Consider the following 24,984-nt stretch of genomic DNA (forward strand, 5'->3'; position numbering starts at 1 on the left):
ATTCGTGGACAGACATACAGTTTTAAATTTGTATTTTCGTTATAAGAAATCCAAATACATCATGTTTGCGAAATATGAATTTTTTATATTTCTTCATACAGACAATCAAATTTTATTACTTGTATAGATTAAGAGACTTGGTAGAATTGAAAAAAGAAAAAATCAATGGATATCCTAGATTGTAAAACATTTCGAGGCGGCGACAGTTTTAGCTCGTTTTCCGCCACTAGACATCCTGGCCGACATGGATCAGAGAGTTTACCATCGCATTGAGGTCCTTCGCCAAGAACACAGGGACATTCGAGATAAAACACTCGAGATGGTTAAGAGGCAGGAACATCAAAGGGCCTTGTCAACCTGGCGTAGCCGACTGCTTGATGAACGATATGTTCATAAGCGCGTAGTCGAAGCGATTCTGCCGGTTTTTGGGTCGTGGATGCAGCGCCGAGAAGGTAGCTTAACGTATCGCCTTACACAGATATTCACCGGGCATGGGTGTTTCGGAGATTATCTGTGTAGGATCGGACGAAAGCCATCAGCTTGCTGCTTCCACTGTGGTGGAAACGAGGACTCTGCGTCACACACCCTGGCGATATGTTCGGCTTGGCAGCCAGAACGATGGGTTTTACAACAACATGTTGGTTCGGATCTGTCTCTGCCTGCTCTTATTACAGCAATGCTAAGCAGGACTGCAGCTTGGAGAGCAGTGGCCTCCTTTTGCGAAGCCGTTATGCAGAAAAAAGAGGCGGCTGAGAGAGCTCGAGAGAGGGCAAATCCCGTCCGGGGACGTCGTAGACGACCTCGAAATGGTCCGCGTTGATGGGATTGCTGATAGCATGATTGGCTCTTGGAGTCTCCGGTACATAGGGTAGGGGCACTATGCACCAACAGAGGGGCTCCGAGGAGGTAGAAGATTGTTAGGGAAGGGTTACTTTCGTAGCAAAGCGCTGGGGGGACGCGGTTGCGTTCCTATTTGGAGATCCCGTGACTCCTCGTTAGTGCTGTGGGCGACCACCGTGGGGTTTTAGTCGGTGCAAGCCCGACATAACTTATCTTTACCCCTATAATGCGTAAGGCATTTCCCCACGTTAAAAAAAAAAAAAGATTGTAAAACATCACTAACTCTCCAAAATTACAAAAGTATATTTTTGATTATTATTATAAAGATAAAAATTAAATTTAACAGATTAAAAGTAATTTCAGTAAAAAGAACTGTAACAAATACAACGTAATAGTGACAATTTTCAAAAGTTATCGATATCGGCAAATAATAAGTAAATTTAGATGTTTTTCTTCTTTTATCTTTATTCATCCTGGCTTATTTTTATGAATTATCTATTCTCTCTTCATATCTCTAACAATCTTCTTCAGCACGGCTCTGTTCACTTTTGAAGACGAAGTCAAAGGAAATTGCTTCATGAAAATAACTCCTCCTCTCAGCTGTTTGGTGTCCGCTAGTGATTCTAAAACAAGTTTTTTTAATATTTACAAAAAAAATAGCGTTTCTATGCGTTTTGAGAACAATGGGGTATTTGTACATGTAAAAATTGATCTGTTGTTATACAGATACGAGCCATCGCCTTTCTTGTATCCGCAACAATCGCAGCGCTTTGTGCATTGATCTCTGGCGAAACTAAATTTCGGACACACAGTCACAGGACACAGGTGCCACAGCGCGAGATTTTCGGCAACGTCTTACAAAGATAATAATAAAAGGATAATAATATGTTTTCACGTATGTGTTTTGAGGCTCAAACCATCGGTTGTATCTCGTCATCAGAAAAATCTTACTAAGTATGAGAATTTGTCTAATCATTAAACGACGTTGTCATAATCATCTCCCTTTTTTCAGTTTCGTATATTACCTATATATTCTTCCTTATATATTTATCAATCATATCTCGTCACCCTTCTTAATTATGTTCTCATTTAAGAAAGTCTCAAAAAACACACGTACAACTGCTGTGAAGTAATGATTATATGGTGTACCTTTAACCAAGTCTTTGATCTCCTGTGCAGTGAGTGTTGTGTTGTTTTGGGGCACGACGCAGGCGACGACCAGGTCCCCAAATTCATCATCTGGGATCCCCGTGACCGCCACGTCCTGTACGCCTGGATGTTTAATGATCACCGATTCTACTTCGGTAGGCGATATCTGTAAACGTCTTTTATGCATTATCCACTAACCTCATCAAAGAAGACCAGGGTAATATAAATTTTAAAAGATAAACAAATATAAATTAAACTCGTCGCCCTTGCGTAGTTGAACCGCAGTTTTCGCGTAACGGGTAGGTCTAAATATATATTATAGTCAGAGCTGGGCATTAACTCGTTAATCCGTTAATCGTTAATTAACGAAGTTAACATTTTGCTTAACGGATTAACTTTTAAGTTAACTTCAAAAAGTGTTAACGCTTTTGTTAACTTCCGTTAAACTCAACTTCCGTTAATAAAAGTCCGTTAATCGTTAAATTAGAAACTTGGAGACGTGCTGTCATTTTGTTTAAATTACGCGCCACGCCACGCTCGGAAGTTCTGCTATGTTGAGCGACTGTCGGCGACTCGAATTGTGAACGAACGAGTTGATAATTGATATATGTGAAGTTCGCGTGAAAGTGTGATGCATCAGAGCGTCCGGGAAAGACGTGACCAACAGGACAAAATCAAAAGAAGGTTCGAAATAGTATATTTCATAACGAGTCTATGAAAGCACGAGTATGTAATAGCCCGCATTCCGAACGCTCTTCGTCCCTGCAATACGCCACTTTTTGAGCAATTGTATTAAGAACACTTTTTTACTCGTGCTTTTCCTTTAGCTTTTCCAAACTCGTGCGTTCTCTTTCCCAACTGTCAAAATAATGTCTGTTATAAAGAAAAACCCAACCACGAAGTTTTTATGATTCATGCAAATATTTCTAAGAAGAAGCTCCTAATTTACGAGATTACAATATCAGATTTAATGATTTGATTCAATGAATTAGGTTGGTTTCATTTTATTTCAACTCATTCAATTTCATTTTCATTTCATATCAATAAAAATAATCTACCGAAGACTTCGCTGTTTGGGTATAGTTCCCCTTGCCTACCCAGAATGGGTGAAGAAAACAAAAAAAACTCTGTTTCTATTCTTTTACGGTTGGCGCCATTTTACAAACATTTTAGTTAGTTGAGTTTATTGTGTTTTTATTATTATATCAAATTGCTTCATTTTTTCGCAACTGTATTAAAAATAGTTGTTCAGTACTGGGCGGAACTGTCATTACAACTTGTGCTAACTGTCAACCCTCACCTTCGGCTGCGCCTCGAGTTGGGTAGACATTTGTCGAAACACTTTGCAATGACAGGCTTTCCGCACTCGTAATGAAATATACTATAATGCATTCATACTTGTCTCCAATACTAATGTCATAGAATTAAGATTAATTTTTATTAATTTTAAATTAATAAAAATTAATTTTCATAATTAAAATAATCAAATTAATATTTTAAACAAGTGTCGCCACCATAACTGTTAAAGTAGTATGTATAATTTTGGTATGGTTAACTGTTAACGATTAACTTTAACTTGCGTTAAATTTTTGAGAATTTAACGCTTTAACGATTAACGAAGTTACATTTTTAATTAAAGAATTAACGATTAACGAAGTTAACTTTTCGATTAACTGTGCCCACCTGTGATTATAGTCATAGCTAATGTATTAAAAAAAACTAATTATTACGTGGTGATTGCGATATTTGAGTAGCATCTTCAAACGCTCGACGTAAAAGAAGTTCCAGTTCTCGTCCCTGTATAGAAGGTCACCTGACTTTATCCAACCATCTTCAGTGTATATTTCTGCTGTCGCTTGAGGATTGTTGTAGTAACCCTAAAACCAAATACAGATTAGATAATAGTTGATACAGAATCCGGAGTCGAGGGGCTCGGAGCTTGCCCAAGTAGAGTAAATAGGCCATAGTAAACTAAGAGAGAGTAAATATCCATGGTCCAATACGGGTTGGTTGACTTCACTTCTTTGAATTTCTGCGACTTTTGCAGATTGCATCACAATGTTTTCTTTCACCGTTAGAACGTCGGATAAATGTATATATGAAATTCTAAAATCTAAAAACACATTAGTACATAGCGGGGATCGAACCTGGACGCATACATTTCGGCTCAAGCGCTCAAGCGCTTAGCAACTGCGCCACCGTCGCTCTTTCCGCGATTTCCTATTGCATTAAAAATAATTGTCAATAAAAACAGTATTATGTCAAATATGCCTTACCTTAAAAGAAGATGGCCCTTTCAACCAAAGCTCGCCGGTTACATTTGGTTCGCAGATATCTTCCTGGGTATTTGGATCAACTAACTAAAACAGTACCAATATGTTGATATTATTGAAAACGAGAACTTATGTTATGTACAATATAAAGCTACAATGGAAAGGGTATGTTGTCTTTTATCTAATATATAAAATTCTCGTGTCACAGTTTTCGTTCCCGTACTCCTCCGAAACGGCTTGACCGATTCTCATGAAATTTTGTGAGCATATTGAGTAGGTCTGAGAATCGGCCAACATCTATTTTTCATTTTTTTTTTTTAACTGTGTGCGGACGGAGTCGCGGGCGACAGCTAGTATAAGTATATAGTATTAATTTAAAGTAATAAATATGTTCTTACTCTGTATTGAAAATGTGTCAATGGTCTGCCTATAGAACCTGGATAGACAGAGACTGGGTTCAAAGCGAAGCTTGTTACTTCACTTAATCCGTAACCGATGTATACCTCAGCATTAATCACCACGTTCTGAAAAAAAATCAAAAAAATTCTATTAATTTACGAATTTGAGTCTCTTTTCCCTTCCCACCCTATTCTTATAAGGAAGGTTTGGAAGGGGAAGAATACTAAAATATATGTTTTTGTTTATCATCTTAGTTTTAAATAAGTAATATTTAATGTCAAGTCAAAAACTATGAAAGCGTTTACCCTTGTAACCCTTGAACGGTGCTATGGGCTATCGAAATTAATTTTACTTAATTCTGTTAATTAATTCTGAAAATCTAAATTTTGTGATACCATTTTTATCTTATACCGGGATAATAGAAATTGTTTTACCTTTAGTCTTCAAGAAAATTTTTCTTCTCTTTATGTGACGAAAAAGCAATCACAAATAATGGTAGAAAAATTCAAAACGAATTGTAGTTACCTTTAAACATTCAAGAAGTGTCTGTGTTACCGCGCTTCCTGCTAACATTATGACCTTGAAACTTGTAAAGTCACATTTATATCTTTCTTCAGGATTTAACAGAGTCGTCATCAATGTGGGACTAAGCATCATATATGAAGGCTGAAAAGATTTTAAATGGATAATTCCACTAATTTAGCTAACAAACTAGATCGTTCAATATTTACAGCTTTCAGTGTCTGTCTGTCCCCATCTGCTGTCTTTCTCTATTTTATATATTTTTCTGTTTATCTCTGCTTCTAAAATGGCTTTGAGATAAAAAAAATCAAGTGAATTACCTTATACTTGTTGATTAGGAAATAAGTGTGCTCGGTCGTTAGAGGCAGAGATGTTTGTATTCGAGTAAATCTCAACATCGGTGATAGAATGAAACTAAATATTGCAGAGAGCCACTGAACGGGCGAAACAACTAATGCTCTCTCTATTGGTGTGGGGAAATTAGAAGTATATATCCTTAAACAAAATAAGTTAATTAGCTGACGGATTCTTCAAAAATATTTCTAAATCAAAACCATTATCGTGTGATTTAATTTAATGCAAATAAAATCTGTCAAACCTCTTTACTCCGTTACGATTACTAACTGATTAAATTATCAGAAAATTTATAAAATGTATAACACTTATTGCATTGAATAAATACTTGCTAATTTAATAGAAAATGGTAGACGTAATCGTCATACCATTATTGTCATAATGAATATTGAATATTAAGGTTATTTTATGTATATTGAATCTTACCAAACGTAAGGAACACCAATCATTAAGTTTGTATGAGTGAGTGCAGCACATTTGGGTGTTCCAGTCGTACCACTTGTAGGAGCAAGAAAACATAATTGTTCCACCGGGTCAAGATCTGCAGGTCTGAAAGTAACAACCAAAAGTAATGTGGTGGATATTGTTAGAACGACACGGAGGGATACACGGGTAGGTGTGAGTCTGGGAAGAGATGAATGGATTGCTTGAAAGGTGACATGATCAAGAAGGGAGTGTCGATTGAGATGACGGAAGCCAGATCGATAGAGAGCACGAAAACCTGGTGCGCCGATTAGACGTGAGTGGGATAAGGAAAGGGAGATGATGATTGTTAGAATGTCATATTCGAAATTTTCTGTTTCTTACCTATAGTCAAACAAGAATATCTGAACCGGTGAGAGGGGCTCTACTATTGCTCTTGATTTTGTCAGAATATAAATAAACTTAAACAGGGGGAAGCTGGTAAGCTGTCGTAATTTAGTTTTATTTATGCCTATATTCAGTGGGCCTAGCATGGATATTTGTGACATTCGCCATCGTATCGTCCAATGACGATTCGTCAATACGAAATTTGTATTACACCGTAGACTTACAGATTGTGCAACGCCCCTATCGGAAGTAAAATATGCCAAGAATCTCATACTATTTTTAACATAATTAATCTTGACGATAAGAAAGCGATTGTCACATATATTTGTGCTAGGCCCACAGATACCTTGTCGGTCAATGGAATACATAAAGCGAACGCAAGCATTAGTATATAAAGCATGATTATTTTATGTCGTTAGTTTATGTCATCAAAAATATATAGGTACTTGAATTCATCCACGGTTGTACCGCTGCCATATTTTTCAATAAACTCTACAAAGCTGATGTTCTTTTCACTTTTATTATACGTCACAATTTTAACATTCAATTTTATGTTTCTCAATGCTTCTGCAACATCTTCTTCTCTTTCCTTTTCACAGAATATTACTTTTGGTAATCTTAATTTAAATGTTTCTTCTAATTCCACTAAAAATAATACAATTACATTAAAGTTTTTCTTGAAAAATGCATGAGTACGAAAACATTTTGGCATTTAAAATGGTATAATCACTTACTGATTCCAAGTGTACTGTCAACACCGGCGACGATTATTCCTAAGTAGAAAGCAGCATAAATGGATATGGGTAGGTTAGTGAAGTTGGGTGCCATTACAACTATGACGTCATTAGCATGCAAACCTATTGTTCGGAAAGCATTCGCACATCCAACTGATTTTTCCAGTGCATCTTGAAATGTGTCTGTTTCACCTGTACCGCCGTCAATCTAAAAGTCAGTCAAAACATCTTAACTTCATATTATCTTCATCAGCAATGTAAATTCATGAAATCATTGTGATAACATAGGTACGAGTATATTTGTATATATTAAAGTCTATTTTTACCTGCATAATGAACTCGGGAGCATCTTTAAGGCTCTGCAGGATGAGTTTGCCCATGTGATGTCTGTCAGAGGGAATGCCTGTGTTAGCGACCACGCGACTTCCCAACTCATTCAGATACCAAAATACGGCATCACTGGCGTGTTTGTGATACTTCATCTTTCTAAAATTGTTTTTCAGATTATGAGTTTTCTTATAATTCGCATTTTTGTGTCTGTTTGTTTTGAACATTCAACAGTGGTAGATCCCGCAACAACAACATTTGTTGGGTGCACGAATGGGCCGGGTTATAATATAAAAAAAAGATATCTTCTGTTATTAGTGTCAAATTTTAATCTTAATGTATAAAGCTAATTGAATACCTCAGTTTCGTTCAATCCTTCCTTTACTTTATTAAGTATAAACTTGTTAAATTTCTTTTCTAATTTCTAAAATGTGCACTTTAATATCTAATAATAATCTTGCAACACAACCGTAATCGTACTAATCTGTTAATTGTACTACAACCAAAGATTAGCAGGCACTGTTATATAGTCTTGCTTTTATTGGTGTGCGTTTTTGCATTCCTGTTAACGATGTAATATAGATTACATAGATCTCTGTATTATAAATTGGCCCATATAATCGCGTTGGTGGTGCTGTTGTTAAGCGCTTGACCGGACCGGATTGTAATCTAAGCGTCCAGGTTCGATCCACGCCATGTACTAATGTGTTTTTCGAATTTCATATATATATATTATATATATATATATATATATATATATATATTTACACGACGCTCTTACTGTGAAGAAAAACATCGTGATGCAACCCGCAGATGTTGGTGAAGGAAAAAGATATGTGTGAAGTCAACGAACCCGCACTTTGCCAGTGCGGTTGACTTTGGCCTAGTCGCCACTAATTTGCTTAGGCTCTGAGCCACACGGTGGAGACGTAAAATAAGCTTAGACCAAAAGGCTATCGATCGATAGATAAATGACGATCGGTACGTCGCATCGCGACGACCACACCTACCTCTTAACCACAAATAATGCCGCGCGGTACCGATAATGTCCATAAGACCATTTGTTTCTTAATTTGATACAATTCAGGCACTGAATCAACCGTACGCGGAACCTAGGACGTTAGTGCGGTTTTTGAGGCTTATGTGTTCAAAACCTAGATACCTTAACCACCCTAATCAAGTTGCGCATCGTCACCATATTTGATCATCAATTTACTGTGGGATTCAACTGCAGTGCCACTCCATTTTGCCGTCTGTTTTGTCAAAGGACATGTTTGGGACGACATACGTATTAAGAGTAAGAGTATAAAAGTTATTAAAGTTATTACTTATTAAATTATAAGAGTTATTGAAGAAAAACTAATCGTAGAATATGTCCTTGTTAAGTCTACTAAATTAGCGAATATTACTGTAATAAATTATACACGTATTGTATAAGAGGTTATGAGATTAATTGGAAATGTAATTTGTGATTATAAAATGCATTGAGGATAAGATTAAAACAATAGATATGTTAACACAATCTCCAAATAATAATGTTGTCGTGCAGGCCACTAAGCCAGCACTTTGTCTTCTTTCGACATTTATGACGGCAGCTTATCTATATGATTTTTTTATATTATAAGGTGGCAAAGGAGCAAGCGGACACCTTAATTCGCCGAAATAGCGAAGCGACCGTTCCTCATAGACATCCGCATTGCAGATGCGTTACTAACCTTAATCGATGGAGAATGGGACGACAGAAAGAGAATATTTGCCCTTCATATGCGTCCCCCCATTGCCAAATCTTCCTTCTCCCTTAGGGTGGGAAAGGAAAAAGGATTCAAATTAACACTACGGCACGCACGCTCGTCAAACGAAACGCGGAATTGCTTCCACTTCACACCTGTTTTCTGTGTGGTTGTGGTTGCCTGTTGAGCTAAGCCCAATCTTGGAACAGATGTTGTTGCTAGGGTTAAGTTTATTTTAAGTCCGGAGCATTATTTACTGCGGCACAAATGGCCCGCTCGACCTGTGTATTACCACCATTACACAGAAGACAGGCTAGACGTCAATGGACAGCGGTCGCTGTGCTATTTTAGCGAAATCAAGTGGCAGCTTCCTCCTTTACCACTCATGTACAATTCATAAAAGTGTCCGTATGTAATATAATTTTTTTTTTTCGTGAACATAATATATTATAGTTATTAACATAATTTTTTTTTAAATTTTTGTCTATCAATGTGTCTGCAAGTTTATTTTAATAATTTAGATGAAGCAGATCTCTTTACTCCGTTATCAGCATTTCAGATTTGGAATTTTATTAATAACTAGCTGTCGCCCGTGACTTCGTCCGCGCTGAATTTAATGAAACTTAATTAGTAGCTCAATATGCTCTTCCAGACTTTGTTCTACATCTATGCCAAATTACAGTGCAATCTATGCAGCCGTTCTGGAAATACGTTCTAACATACGTTCAACTATCCATCCATCCATACATTCAAAAAATCACTTTTATTATATTAGTAAGATTATAATTATATATATATTAATACTAGCTTTTTCCCGCGACTCCGTCCACGCGGAATAAAAAGAAAATAAGTAGAAAACGGGGTAAAAATTATCCTATGTCCGTTTCCTGGTTCTAAGCTACCTGCCCACCAATTTTCAGTCAAATCGATTTAGCCGTTCTTGAGTTATAAATGGTGTAACTAACACGACTTTCTTTTATATATATAACTAGTCTGGCCATAAATACTGTTACATAAAACATTTCTTTTTTTCAACTTTTTAATTATTTTTAAATTTGAACACGTATATTATTTTAAAAACTTAATTCGTTTTGCGCCATTTCACATATTTTTTTGTGTTAATTATCAAATTACAATATGGAATGGGGTATTAAAGAAAATAGGATTGCAGTGATCGCCTTGCACAAAGTGGGTATGGAACCGTCGATCATATTCCAGACACTTCAAAAGCTTGGTATCAGCCGTATGTTCGTATATCGTACTATTAACATATACAGAATCACTTCGTCTGTCGAAGACCAGAAAAGATCGGGGCGGCCGCGTGTTGTTAGAACTACAAAGGCTGTTAATGCTGTTAAAGCCAAAATTCGTCGAAACCCCATTAGGAAGCAAAAAATCTTATCGCGAGAAATGAAGATTCCCGCTAGAACTCTGTCGCGTATTGTAAAACAAAACCTGAAGCTCGGTGCTTATCGACGATATACAGGACATGCCCTAAATCAATCTTTACAATTAAAGAGAGTGGATCGATCAAAACGCCTTCTGTCGCGATACGCAGGAGAAAGGCACAGAAATATCCTCTTTACCGATGAAAAAAATTTCACGATTGAAGAACACTACATTAAACAAAATGATAATGTGTACGCTCACAGTTCTATAGAAGCTGCTCAAGTTGTCGGAAAGGTAAAACGTGGTCATCATCCTGCGTCAGTGATGGTTTGGTGGGGCGTGTCTTATCAAGGAGTCACAGTACTACATTTTTGTGGAAAAGGAGTGAAAACTTCAACCAAAGTATATCAAGATACAGTCTTGGATCATGCAGTGAAACCTCTCAGCAATACAATTATTAAAAATATACCGTGGACTTTCCAGCAGGACTCTGCACCTGGTCACAAGGCACGAACTACCCAAGGCTGGGTTGAAACCAACGTTCCGGACTTTATAAGAGTTGAAGACTGGCTCTCATCTAGCCCAGACCTCAACACTTTAGACTTCAAATTATGGTCAGTTTTAGAGGACATGGCCTGCTCTAAACGACACGGCAGCATTGAGTCTCTTAAAAAATCTTTGGAGCAAGCAGTGGCGAAATTTCCCTTGGATACAGTGCGTAAATCCATAGATTCGTGGCCAAACAGATTAAAGGCCTGTATAAAAACTAAAGATGGCCATTTCGAATAGAATATTTTTTTTATTTTTTGCTGAGACCTTAATAAATATGTAGGTATAAATTTTATTAATATTACATTACTTCATTTTAAAAAAAAATGCATTTTCATTTGTAACAGAACTTATGGCTGGACTAAGTAGATATAGATAATATATAATACACCCCGAATGTAGAATAGGCTCTGAAGCCATGGGTATACATGTATGAGCTAACGACGATGACTCTAAAGATGCGTACATTAAGAGCAAAATTAGTCATTTTTATTTAAATGAAACAAACAGTTTACGATTTACTAATTTGTATATATTTGATGATCGAGATAAAAAAGATAGTATGATTCTTGCTGTTACAATATTAACTACTTATTCTCTCTTCATATCTCTAACAATCTTCTTCAGCATGGCTCTGTTCACTTTTGAAGTCGAAGTCAAAGGAAGTTGCTTCATGAAAATAACTCCTCCTCTCAGCTGTTTGGTGTCCGCTAGTGATTCTAAAACAAGTTTATTTATAAATAATATGAGATTCTTAATAAGAGTAGTCTAAGAGAAAAAATATTAAGGCTGAATTGATTGAATAAAAGACTACAATGTTATTTAAATGTCAATGAATGTGTTACCCAAAGAAATACCAAATTTTTCTAGATCTTAGAAATTTTCTTGCTATTAAATAGTACCTTTAACTAAATCTTTGATCTCCTGCGCAGTCAGCGTACAGTTGGTTTGGGGCACGACACATGCGACGGCCAGATCCCCACATTCATCGTCCGGGATTCCTGTAACTGCCACGTCCAGGACACCTGGATGTTTGATAATCACTGATTCTATTTCCGTAGGCGATATCTGAAACAAATACCTAAGTGAACTACTTTTTATCCCAGAAAAAAGTACTGCCCCCAAAATAATAGACTTGGTTTTGTGATAACGTCAACAATAAAAAAATTAAATTAGATTACTTGATGATTGCGATATTTGAGAAGCATCTTCAAGCGATCGACAAAAAAGTAGTTGAAGTTTTCGTCTCTATAGAAAAGATCTCCGGACTTTATCCATCCATCTTCCAAAAATGCTTCTGCTGTTGCCTCAGGATTGTTGTAATATCCCTAAAAAGAAGTAGGATAAAAATAATGATCTAAAAAGTAAGTAACTCGTAAAAAATTAAAAGGATAATAATTTATTTCCAATAGGAAAATATTAATCAGAGATTTAAACGGTGGAAACACTTTGCTTAGGACATACGAAAACAGAATTACTTTGAATGTAACTGGTCCTTTCACCCATAACTCTCCCGTTTTATTTGGCTCCAATATATCTTCTTGAGTATCTGGATTGATCAACTGAAATAGTAATTTTAATTCATTGAAACCATATATTTATGTTTGACATACGTTCCATTGAGAAATACATAAATTAATTCGGTATATGGTTAAAATTTCACCTCATTTTTGTACTCACTCTATGTTGAAGATATGCCAAAGGCCTACCCACTGACCCCGGGGCAGATGATACAAAATTAAAAGCAAAACATCCTATTTCACTGAAGCCATATACCACGTACACCTCAGCTTCAGTCGCAATTTTCTGGAAAAAGATCAAAAAACAATAAAAATGAAAAACCTATATTGGAATGGCCAATTAATAAAATCTTTCTTTTTCTTTTTTTTAGTATGTAAATGTACTTAATAAGAAAATTACCTTCACATTTTCCAAGAGAGTTTGTGACACGGCACTACCTCCTAGTAGCAACATCTTAAAACATGAGAAGTCACATTTGTCACATTCTTCAGGTTTCGTGAGAGTAGTTGCCATTGGAGGACTAAATATCGCATAGGTGGGCTGTAATAATTAACAAAATATAGTTTCTGTTTGTCAGAAAAAAAAACATATTTCTTGCACTGGTTTTTGTACCTTGTATTTGTTAATTAAAAAATACGCATGTTCTCTTGTAACAGGCAAAGAGGATTGAATTCGAGTGAATCTTAAAATCGGCGATAAAATTAAAGTAAATATCGCGGACAACCATTGCACAGGAGAAGTAACTAGAGCACTCTTAACTGGTGTGGGAAACGTAGAGCTCATGATCCTAAAACCATACAATTTTATACAGAACTAGTCACCAATTAGCCGAAATGCAACCATAAATCATGGAAAGATTTTTTTCTTTTTAGCTTCTTGCACTTATTCTCCTCGTCAACTGTAACTTTTTCTAATTTCACGTTCATCCGTTTACCAATCCAAAAAGGGGTAGATAGTTTTTATTAACATAATGATAGAATTGTAAGAACCCTATGCCTAATACTTCACCATAAATTGGGAAATCCCATTATAATATTTGTATGCGTCAACGTAGCATGTTTTGGTGCTCCTGTTGTACCGCTTGTTGAAAGCAACCAACACGAACTGTTCTCTGGATCAAGTTCAACAGCTCTGAAAGTTTCGAAACGTTTTTGAGAAAGTTGAAATGTCTTTTAAACTCTTATTTTTTAATGACCTAAAAAAGTAAGTTTTGAGTGTAACTTCTGGCTAATTTTCTCGGAGAGACGGTATTTAATAGTTAAATAGACAAGAATTTGGATTTCTTTGGAATACATACTTGAATTCTTCGACTGGAGAATTGTTTCCATATTTTGTAATGAATTCTGAGAAACTGTCATTCCTTCCTGCATTGTTTAACGTAATTATTCTAGCATCTAACTTTATGTTACTCAATGCTTCCGCGACGTCCCCAGCTTTTTCACTTTCACAAAATACTACTTTGGGCGATGTTGTTGTAAAAGTATCTTCAAGTTCCTCTGAAAGTGAATCTCGTTTGTTATGATTGCTTAATTTTGAATTTTTAAATTTTTTTAAAAAGAACGGCGGTAATATAACATTATTTCATAAGCATTAAAAAATCATGTATGTTCACAATGTTAATTCATCAAACTCTAATATTACATCACGATGTTAATTTGACTAAACTACACGCCATTCTCTATTTTTTCGTCATTCTTTTTTCCTAAATTAAAAGTGTAGTGTTCTAAGTAGCCAGAACGACCTCTTTGGCAAAACACAAACTCCTTGTCTATCAGAGTTAGATTCCTCATGTAACTCTTCATTCAACAAGTAATATCAAGAATGACTTACCGATTCCAAGTGACATATCAACACCGGCCACAATTATCCCTAAATACAGAGCAGCATATGCAGACATGGCCAGATCATTGTGGTTGGGAGCCATTAAGACAATGACGTCATCGGCTTTCAATCCGATAGCTCGGAAAGCGTTCGCGCAAGCGACTGATTTCTCTAGTGCATCTTGAAATGTGTCAAATTTACCAGTACCACCGTCAACCTAAATATAGCGTTCTAAGATAATGCCCTTATTATTATTTGATAATTGTACTAGCTCGCAAAATGTTTTATACATTATATGAATACATATAGAAACTATGTTACCATTGACTTATGGTTTTTTTCATAGATTTCTAGATTGAAAGAAACTTCGTAATGAGCCTTTTTTCTGATAAAAATAGATCATTTAAATTCATTGTCTTATTTAACTTACGAAACTTTTTACTTTAGTATGTTTTTTACCTGCATAATAAAGTCGGGGGCATCTTTAAGACTCTGCAGGATGAGTTTCCCAATGTGATGTCTGTCTGAGGGTATGCCAGTGTTAGCGACCACGCGACTTCCCAACTCATTCAAATACCAAAATACGGCATCACTGGCGTGTTTGTGGTACTTCATTATCCTGTTAGACAGTAAAAATCTTATTTTAATCAAACATCGAAATAGTGTTATTGCGATATTCCTAGATTTTATTTAAGTACTTACTTCTTTGCACGTTACTGCAAATGGCCTTATGTTCAATGCTACGTAATAACAGATTTATCAAGTATCTAGAATTACTAGTATTAGTAGTGTCTACAGACATTACGTTGCTATATCAGGCAGTCGGCCATAGAGTTTTAATTGAGAGATAAATTTATCTGATGTTTGATGACACAAGGACGGTTTCGTGATTGTTTGAATGAATTTAGGTAATTCAATTGTAAACCGTTATTGTATATTAATAATTATTATGAATTTTCTAACCCATAATGAAAAGATTATGACCATCTACTTACTGAGTATTCGTTTAAGAGGAAAAATGACTAATGAACAAAAACAAAATATGTGTAATAAAAATCCTTGTAATTAAGACATACCTCGATTACTCAATAATGATAGTATTCAACAAGAGATAATGTAAATCTATAATACTGACAAAAGACTAAAAGAGAACATATATAAAATAGAAATTGCGTCTTACAAATTTCTCGATCACTGTATGCGTTTGGCTCTTCGCGGAGAACTGACTGCATAGAGCAATAAATATTCACATTATGGTCGTCTAATCGCAAGTAGTAATATAGATATATCTTTTATTTTCGATAATATAATACCAATTTATTGGTATTTAATATTACATCCATAGAATTCCATTTAAAAGCATTTTAAAAAGTTTGAAAGTGGGTTCGGACTTAATAGCAGTGACACTTGTATTATTAATATTGTCATCCCTTTTGTTCTCATTGACAAAACTGAGACTACAATATGTCATTCAAAGTGTTGAAACCCACCGTTAGTCTGTCTCGGAAGATAACAATTAGGTCACGGTAATGGCCGCGCGATGCGCGCGCTCAATAATATTAATACTGTTTTACTTATGTTTCATTCACTCGCAGCGCGCTGCCACGCGGTTTAAAATATCAGGAGGTGAGAGGTCTTGATCTAGTATACCGTAAGGTCAACTTACTCCAGTGATGATGGGTAAATAAAGTCGAGGAAAGAAATATGACAATAGTCGGTTATTAAAACAATCTTTTAATCTTGATTTAAACTGGTTTTATTGGAAATAAGCAATCAATTTTTTTTTTAGAAAGACATTTAAAATTGCTTTCCTTTAAATGTAGTTTTTATTGATGTAAATATTAACATAATTTTTCATTTCTACAATTTTTGTATCAGTAGTAATGTTCAGTACTTATTTTTATAATTTTGTTAATCTGCCTTACTTCGATATAGTTAGTAAGCTGTTTGTATTTTACTCTCTTTCCATACTTTTTGCCAATTTCTTCAGCATGGCTCTGTTCACTTTAGATGTCGAAGTTAAAGGAAGCTGTTTCATGAATATAACTCCTCCTCTCAGCTGTTTGGTATCCGCCAGTGAATCTGGAAAAAAAATCAAATTGCTTCCAAACATCCACGTATGAAGTACAAAGAGTATTCGTTCAATCGCAAAATGACTTTCGTGTCTATACCTTGTACATAAGAACAGTACAAAAAGATATTGTTATCTCTCTTATAAGAATATGAGAGTGATGACACTATATTTTTTACAAGTGTTTCTCTAGTAAAAATTCACGGATACGTTTATAAACGCGCCCATAAATAGTAAGCACGATGCGTAGACGCCATACCTTTAACCAAATCTTTGATCTCTTGCGCGGTGATTGTTGTGTTTTCTTGGGGCACGACACATGCGACGGCCAGATCCCCACATTCATCGTCCGGGATTCCTGTAACTGCCACGTCCAGGACACCTGGATGTTTGATAATCACTGATTCTACCTCTGTAGGCGATATCTGGAAACGACTACTTTGTTTTAAATTGTAACTTGGACTTTTCTATCATTTGACACACATTACATACATTTCACACACTGAGCACACCCAGCTTTTTGGAGGCCAGCTTGGCCTCCAGCTGGGTGTGCTCAGTAGGGCGAAGCAGTATTTCCAGCCGGGCCACCGCTTACAACTGTACAAGGCGCAAGTTCGGCCCCACATGGAATACTGCTCGCACCTCTGGGCGGGAGCACCCCAATACCAGCTTCTTCCATTTGACCGCATACAACGGAGAGCGACTCGAATCGTCAACGACCGAGCTCTTACCGATCGGCTTGATACTCTGGCCTTGCGGAGGGACGTCAGTTCCCTCTGCATCTTTTATCGTTTGTACCACGGGGAGTGTTCCGAAGAACTGTTTGGAACGATTCCTGCCGCCGAGTTTCGTCATCGGACGACCCGACGGACCGCCAGGTACCATCCATACCATCTGAATGGCTGGCATTCCACAACAGTGCGGTTCTCGCGAAATTTCTTGCCGCGCACGGCCGCGTTGTGGAATGGTCTGTCCTCGGCGGTATTTCCAAACCAGTACGACTTAGGGTCCTTCAAGAAGCGAGCGTATCACCATCTCAAAGGCCGGCAACGCATTTGCGATTCCTCTGGTATTGCAGATGTCCATGGGCGTCGATGAACACCTTAGTGTTCCCGCTGCTCGATTGCCCCCTTTTCTTATATAAAAAAAAAAAAATTTACAACGTCTTTGGCAATATTTAATTATTTAAATTAAATAAAGATAAAAGACAATTTAGAAAAAAAAAAATTTTTACATGGTGATTGCGATATTTGAGGAGCATCTTCGAACGATCGACATAAAAGAAGTTCCAGTTCTCGTCTCTGTACACAAGGTCACCTGTTTTAAGCCATCCATCTTCAGCGTATATTTCTTCTGTTGCTTGTGGATTGTTGTAGTAACCCTATAATAAAGTAAAAACAACAAATAATTATTGTATTATTTTTTATATATACATATATATAAGGTACATAAGGTGGCAAACGAATAAACGGCTACCAGAATTCGCCGAAATAGCGAAGCAACCGCTGGCTATAATTAAAGTATTAAAATAGTATAACATTTATAGTAGTTAAAAAATGGATAAAGGCCGTCTTAAAGAGAAAATTCTCATCTTCACAAAGGCCTTATTTCATTCTGAAGTTACCTTATGATTATTCTACATCTTAAATTATTAACATTTGGCAATTAAAACTTTCTTCGCTTACCTTAAAAGTAACAGGTCCTTTCAGCCAAAGTTCACCAGTTACATTTGGTTCCAAGATATCTTTCTGAGTTTCCGGATCAATTAGCTGAAATGTCGATCAGTCATAAATAATTTGTGTCCACCATAAATTTTCTAATGAAATTAAAAAAAAAACGTAATAAAGCTTACTGCTAGAACTTACTCGATATTGAAGATGTGGCAATGATCTGCCAATAGAGCCTGGAAAAGCCGACACGTGGTTTAATGCAAGGCCAGCAATTTCACTGCAACCATATGCTACGTAAGTTTCCGTTTCCGGTGTTATCATCTGGAAAATAATGGCTTTATTTAAATATGTGTTTTCAGTTTTATCGTAAAAATGTGTGACGTCGTATAAAGTGTGTCTCTTCCATTTCGACCTCCTTTGAGCCTAAAAGGTAACTGAGGTACATTTGATTTGTATTCTAGCAAAGGTATCTCTATGAAATTTGGCATGGACGTAGGACATAGTCTGGACAGACTACTAATTTTTTTATTAATTTTTTTTTTATTCCAAGCAGATGGAATCATGGGCGACAGCATTTTAAAAAAAGTTAAATTAATCTAAAATGCTTCAAATTGTTTTTATTCATGATTTTTTATTTAATTCTGTCCTTAAGATGCAAATGTTATTTGTATACCTTTAAATTTTCTAGCAGTGTTGGAGGCACAGCACTGCCCCCTATCAATATATACTTAAAACACGAGAAGTCACAATTGTCCCGTGTTTCACGCTTCGTCAGTGTTATTGCCATCGTCGGACTGATTATCATGAATTCAGGCTGAAATAAGAAAAATATATATATGCATACACAGTATGCATATGACCAGAATACGTATGACATGAAAAAATATGAAGTAAGATGATTGTGTCAGATTGGCGAGTACTTTTAAGTGAATCCCGATCACTGTTATTTTTTTTATGGAGATATTTTGTGGATCTTCATAAACAAAACATAAATCTAATAAGAGTTATTCTGACATCCAAAACTAGGGTTTTTAATAAAAAATCTTATTATCTGTTAAGTATAGCATTCAATATACTAAATAATTTTTTTTTCATAAATTATACATTAATTATAAAAATAAATTTGTGGAAATGATTTTTGAAACCCTAATATTATAAACAGGAAGTGTTTTATATAATATTGACTTTATTTAATATTGTTATGAAAACAATGTCTACCCCTGCGAAGCCGAGAAAGCCGCTGGTGAAGTATAAAGAATTATTACCTTATATTTGTTGATAAGATCATACGTATGTTCCGAAGTGGTTGGTAGGGACGTTTGTATTCTCGTGAACTTCATCATGGGCGATAAAATGAAACTGAATATAGCTGACAGCCATTGAACGGGCGACACTATCAGAACTCTATCAACTGGCGACGGGAACTTGGAAGTGATCATCCTGTATCCCGATACGAATGTAAATATTAGCAAGTCAAGTAAAAGATTTTTTATTACAGGAGACAAACAACCAAGCTTCTATCTTTTCGTTATATTACATCTCCTTAGAATGTACTCTCTTCGACATTTTCTGCAAGTTTTTGAATATCATGCCATGTTATCAAGTGTACAGAAATAGTTTCATAATACATTATCAACGTGGAATACATCGAAGTTATAGCGGCTGTAGTAGTGTAGTTTGGAATTATCCAGAAGGTGGTTCCCTATTTTGGGCATTATTGACGCTTCTAAAATCTTTCTCTATCGTTTCTTACTCTTTAATCTGTCCACATTGATATTCGTGGGCAACACAATGTCAAAATCAATTGTATTGATAAACATACTACAGGGAATACATTTATCATCCTAGTTTATCGATTTTCCATTTACATATGTACATTTATCCGATGTTCGTACGGTGAAGGAGAACATCGTGATGCAACATGCACATATGTGTGGATTCCTGGGAGAAAAAGATGGCAACGCGGTTCGCCACCCGTCACGTTTTGTCTCCCGAAATGGCGAAAAGTGGATTGTTGAGGTTCATTTGGCCACACGAAATGGAGATCCGTGATCTCTGTCTATCCCTCTAGGTTACAGGCGTGAGAGTTGTTGTTTATCGATACAACTGGTTTTCGTCATTTTAGCAACTACACCCTTGTTAATCTTATCAACTAATACGCAATCCATATCTTCTTAATTCTACTTGTACTGATAATTACGTTTTACTTACCATACATAAGGTAGACTATACATGAGGTTCTTGTGTGTAAGTGCAGCAGATTTAGGTGTGCCAGTGGTTCCGCTTGTAGAGATCAGTAAGCAGGTTCTCTCGTCTGGATCAAAGTCTGCAGGCCTGAAATATATCTTATTAAACTAATTTGTTTTCTAGCAATGGAAATCAATCTTTGATCACGGTCTATTTTTGCTTATTCGTGTTATTTTTAATTCATTTGGCTCAACCTTAACATTACGTATTGTAAATTTTTATTTCTTGAATTGGAGTAAAGTGTTTATGTAGTTTTTGGTTTTCTAAATTCATGTATTTTTGTAACATTGTTGAAATTCTTACTTAAAATCCTCCACAGACGTGTCCCTTCCATATTTTTGTATAAACTCCATAAAGTCACATTTTCCACCGTTGTTGTACGTCACTATTTTTGCGTCTAAATTCATCTTTTTTATTACATCCTCAACATCTTTTTCTCTTTCACTTAGACAGAATATTACTTTAGGTAAACATATTTTAAAGGTGTCCTGTAGCTCCTCTAAAAAAGTCGTGAATTTTATCAATTATCAATTTTATTGGTGTACTTAACGCCCGATTAGGTTGCTGTCAGAATTTTAACACAAATTTTGTCGATAACGATACGGCGGCGTTTGTCACGACTATTCTTGTTTTAGGTCCACAACATTTGCTTTAAAATATATTTCTAGATATAAGATTTTATCAGAGATTACTGTCGAATAACGCGAATGGATAAGATATAAAACTATTGTTTTAGAATTTCAGATGAAAGCTTAAATTAGCTAGAAAGTTATCGGGAAAATATGTAAGCAAAATGTGGCATAACATTAGTAGGTTTAAGATAATCAGCGTTTTAGAAAACTTGAATAAGAGGGAAGTGGGCTATCATCTATCGATTTAGAAGATGAAAAACTTTTGTTAACTCATAGCGGGAATAGACCAGATTGATTAAGTTAAAACAAAAAATAAATCTTACTGATTCCAAGTGTACTATCGACACCGGCAACTATCAAGCCTAAATAGAAGGCAGCGTACATAGATGTTGTCAGGTGGATGCAATTCGGTGCCATAATGACAATTACATCATCGCCTCTTAATCCTATCTTTCGGAAAGCATTCGCACAACCAACTGATCGTTCCAGTACATCTTGAAATGTATCTATTTCTCCGGTACCACCGTCGATCTGTAAATATTCATTGTAAGGAAACTGTAGCAATGGTTAAGTTATAAAATAGACAATTTTTGAAGAACAAAACCTTTTTTTAATGTGGTATTGGTTATTTAGTTAATGGTTATTTGTCAATCGGGTAAAAAACGAAGTGATTTGATTTTTTTGTTTTAAGGTTTCAAGGTCCGACTGACTTTGGTGTTATTGCATCATGATTTTGATATTTATAACGAGTACATTAACATACAATCAGAATATATATCTACAGGATATAAATATGTATATTTTTTTTTTGGCCACAGTGACATCTTAGATGAAACTAACAGAAAAGACAGAATGTGTTAGGATGAGTTTCCACTATCACCACATTTCTGTAAGAATATAGCATTCCTCATATTTTCTTCGATTTTTTTTTAAATTTATTCATACAAGTGGCACGGCGGTTAATTTTCACGGTTGTGATATGCACTGCGTGATTTTCAGTGTAGGTTTTATTCCATCGTTGGATTTGATCGTTGGACTGGAACAATGTAAACTGGGCATTAGTGATTTTACCTGCAGGATGTTACTCGGTGCATCTTTAAGGCTCTGCAGGATGAGTTTGCCGATGTGATGTCTGTCTGAGGGTATGCCAGTGTTAGCGACTACGCGACTCCCCAACTCGTTCAGAAACCAATTAGATGCGTCACTACAATGCTTGTGGTACTTCATTTTTTGCTGCATCCTTATGCAATTATCTCAATCTGCTAATAGCTTTAGCTTGGTTCGTTGTCAATCTAGGAACAGTTGTAAATATGAATTAAAATTGTTTTTTTGTATAATAAACTAGCGGTCGCCCGCGACTTCGTTAGTATAGAATTTAAAAATAAAGTACCTTATAATATGTCCGCATACATGAACTACCTTCCCGCCAAAATCGGTCAAAATCGGTCTAGCTGTTTCGGAGATTACTCGGAACAAACGCGGCCTTCCGGACAGACAAAAAAAATATGATTTTTTGTTATCAGCTCAATATTACAGACGCTGAATTTTATTTAATATGTATAGATGATTATTAAATAAATTGTAAAACTCATCAATGTATTGAGTGTTAGGAACAAACCTCAGAGGTTTATTTGTCTAAAGTGTAATTCTAATTCTTAAACTGTGAAATAATTAAAAAAATGGCTTAAACTTGATGAATCTTTAGCACAAGATGGAATTAATTATTACAATTTACTGTTTAAAATTCTTACATATACATTAAGTTTACTAAGCGTCCAGCAACAAGTATGCTAGTACAAGTGAATAAAGGAATTAGTTGATATCAAGTTCTGAGAGTATTTTTATCCTACTATAGATTTTTATTTTATTTATTTCAAATGAAAACTTATATTTACAACTATTTTAGTCAGTAAACAAAACATATTGATTTTTTTGATAAATCTAATATCTGAATTAATAATAATAAAGTAATTATAATTGTTAAGAATATTTAACAAATTATAACAAAAAAATAACAATTACTATTATTACAAATAATTCTGTATTTGAAATGGTGTTTACAAATTTTAATTTTACTCGATCGCTTAATAAATTGATATCCATTTAATTTTGTAAATATAGTAAAAAGATAAATTTCCACATCTTATTTTATATTTCAGTTTTTATAGTTCACGAATAACCTACGAATATACAAAAGTGACTCTTTTCGTCGGATGGGTCAATTTATAGCTTAAGGCTATTTAACATTAAATTAACTGCTACTTTCTTGCCTGTTACTTCAATATTAAAAGATTACTTACAATTTTATTCGCTGGCCTTCAAATAATATACACTGGACATACAATTAACATTGCTATCGTCTTGAAATTCTATAAAATACTGCGCTCACACGTGTTCTGCACTTATATAATGTTGGCGATATTTTTTTTCCTAAAGCCGACTTTACACTGGGCGAAATTAATTAAGTATTTAAATTAACTAATATAGAAAACGGCTCAAACACTCACGTACACACTGATGAAGGGCCCCCGATTGGCTCGGAACTAGTCGGTGCCGACATCGGACAAATGTACGTAAGTGTTTGATAATGTCTCACGAAAGTTTAAATAATTTAATTAATTACAATATTTTTAACGTGGTTCAGTGATAACTCTCGCAGTGAAAAATATGTATAAATCGTAAAAAATGTACGTAAGTGTTTGATAATGTCTCACGAAAGTTTAAATAATTTAATTAATTACAATATTTTTAACGTGGTTCAGTGATAACTCTCCCAGTGAAAAGTATGTATAAATCGTAAAAAATGTATTAAATATTTCATATATTAATTTATATATATTTTCATAACAATCTTTTGCACGAGAAAATACAGATTGAGGAAAAAAAAAACTTTAAGTTCAATACAAAGGACTATTTAATTTAAAAACCAAAAAGTCCGACTCGAATGACTTAATCCCATTTGTTAATCGGATGATATCTCACTCTTTATAATTGTTCAAGCAGTTTAGACTTCAGGCAGTCACAATAGAATAACGCGACTATGACTTTTTGATTCGTTACCTAAAGGAACTTAGAGCTGCTTTTACGGACTCTATAAATCTTTAGAATTTAATTAGTACACATTTCTTCTTATCTACAAGTTAATTAAAGGTGTGTCAGTGCGTCAGTGTGCACATATCTTAACTCGTAAAATTACTGAATGTTTTCTAAAGCTAAGAGTCCAGAGGTTGGTATCGGACGCATAGGACGTATCACATTAGTTTTTTTTTTTAATTACGTTCGTTACGTTGTATAAATTATTTTGCTAATTTGTGAATATTATTGAAACAACTTTGCTTAGCTGTAACGTGGCTGTGGTTGTCCGAATTCTCCGCATTTTTAAACAGATTTTTCATCCAAGTTTTTGGGTATAAAATAATTATTATATCTATGCCTTTTGCGAATTTTAAATGTTAGCTCTCTTTCAGCAAACTACGTTTTGCTAAGTGACAATCATCTTGATGCATAAGGCAAAAACATAAATGTTTATAAATTACTTCGTGAAAAAATAATTTTTTTTTTCAGTAGCAATGAAATCGTTTTCTGGTAAACCAAATATTCAACACAGTTCTGGTGACAAATTCTAGTATTTGAAACGTTATTCGTTTAACCTTGTGATCAAAACATTTAGCCTCGAAATTTTTTTTGGCGAACTCCCAGATAATTTATTAATATGTCGTTTACACGTCATTTCTTTTAAGACAACAAAATGTTATCATGAGCCCATAGGACAAGATATAATAAGACAGCTGCATAACAACACGGATCTTGTGTTGAAACAATATTGACGTTGGTAGGGGGCATTAATTTTGTAATTTGCTGTTTTATGCCCACCGGGTCCGATAAGTCAGTTGGTCTTCTGTTCTCTTTAATCAAAGAGATTGAAAGGGAAATGTCACGGTACAGT

General features: G+C 35.2%; 3 protein-coding genes across 3 annotated transcripts; 1 reads left to right on the plus strand and 2 right to left on the minus strand.

Moving 5' to 3' along the window:
• Positions 1-1,269: 1,269 nt before the first annotated feature.
• On the minus strand, positions 1,270-7,890 carry LOC106707505 (luciferin 4-monooxygenase). The gene is made up of 12 exons (XM_045683246.1): positions 7,767-7,890; positions 7,408-7,567; positions 7,082-7,289; positions 6,794-6,992; positions 5,964-6,086; positions 5,504-5,678; positions 5,187-5,327; positions 4,661-4,786; positions 4,266-4,349; positions 3,720-3,866; positions 1,990-2,155; positions 1,270-1,463 (listed from the first exon to the last, which is right to left on the minus strand). The coding sequence occupies exons 2-12, from the start codon at positions 7,561-7,563 to the stop codon at positions 1,336-1,338; spliced, it is 1,653 nt and encodes a 550-aa protein (XP_045539202.1). The 5' UTR covers positions 7,564-7,567; positions 7,767-7,890; the 3' UTR covers positions 1,270-1,335.
• A 2,385-nt stretch (positions 7,891-10,275) lies between these two features.
• On the plus strand, positions 10,276-11,316 carry LOC106708587. Its single transcript, XM_014500124.2, has one exon. It carries the CDS (start codon positions 10,276-10,278, stop codon positions 11,314-11,316), a length of 1,041 nt encoding a protein of 346 aa, XP_014355610.2.
• A 332-nt stretch (positions 11,317-11,648) lies between these two features.
• On the minus strand, positions 11,649-23,433 carry LOC106714483. Its single transcript, XM_045683358.1, has 24 exons — positions 23,339-23,433; positions 22,429-22,521; positions 22,110-22,330; positions 21,362-21,569; positions 20,710-20,905; positions 20,371-20,493; positions 19,425-19,599; positions 18,833-18,973; positions 18,355-18,480; positions 18,175-18,258; positions 17,724-17,870; positions 16,749-16,914; positions 16,377-16,500; positions 14,878-15,097; positions 14,428-14,635; positions 13,895-14,093; positions 13,606-13,728; positions 13,210-13,384; positions 12,997-13,137; positions 12,757-12,882; positions 12,555-12,638; positions 12,258-12,404; positions 11,979-12,144; positions 11,649-11,795 (listed from the first exon to the last, which is right to left on the minus strand). Exons 3-24 carry the CDS (start codon positions 22,275-22,277, stop codon positions 11,668-11,670), a joined length of 3,375 nt encoding a protein of 1,124 aa, XP_045539314.1. The 5' UTR covers positions 22,278-22,330; positions 22,429-22,521; positions 23,339-23,433; the 3' UTR covers positions 11,649-11,667.
• Positions 23,434-24,984: the final 1,551 nt, after the last annotated feature.

The sequence above is a fragment of the Papilio machaon genome, chromosome 21 (genome assembly GCF_912999745.1).
Source record: "Papilio machaon chromosome 21, ilPapMach1.1, whole genome shotgun sequence".
Classification (NCBI taxonomy): domain Eukaryota; kingdom Metazoa; phylum Arthropoda; class Insecta; order Lepidoptera; family Papilionidae; genus Papilio; species Papilio machaon.

What these genes read in the sequence shown, in the direction of transcription:
- LOC106707505 (XM_045683246.1), bottom strand. Translation starts at nt 7,563, where the DNA reads ATGAAGTATCACAAACACGCCAGTGATGCCGTATTTTGGTATCTGAAT. An exon ending in TCCTAATCAACAAGTATAAG is followed by an intron (nt 5,328 to 5,503) that starts GTAATTCACTTG and finishes AAATCTTTTCAG; the next exon opens with CCTTCATATATGATGCTTAG. An exon ending in AAGGGCCATCTTCTTTTAAG is followed by an intron (nt 3,867 to 4,265) that starts GTAAGGCATATT and finishes ATTTGGTTTTAG; the next exon opens with GGTTACTACAACAATCCTCA.
- LOC106708587 (XM_014500124.2), top strand. Translation starts at nt 10,276, where the DNA reads ATGGAATGGGGTATTAAAGAAAATAGGATTGCAGTGATCGCCTTGCAC.
- LOC106714483 (XM_045683358.1), bottom strand. Translation starts at nt 22,277, where the DNA reads ATGCAGCAAAAAATGAAGTACCACAAGCATTGTAGTGACGCATCTAAT. An exon ending in AAGGACCTGTTACTTTTAAG is followed by an intron (nt 17,871 to 18,174) that starts GTAAGCGAAGAA and finishes ACTTTATTATAG; the next exon opens with GGTTACTACAACAATCCACA. An exon ending in TCAAATATCGCAATCATCAA is followed by an intron (nt 12,145 to 12,257) that starts GTAATCTAATTT and finishes TATTTGTTTCAG; the next exon opens with ATATCGCCTACGGAAATAGA.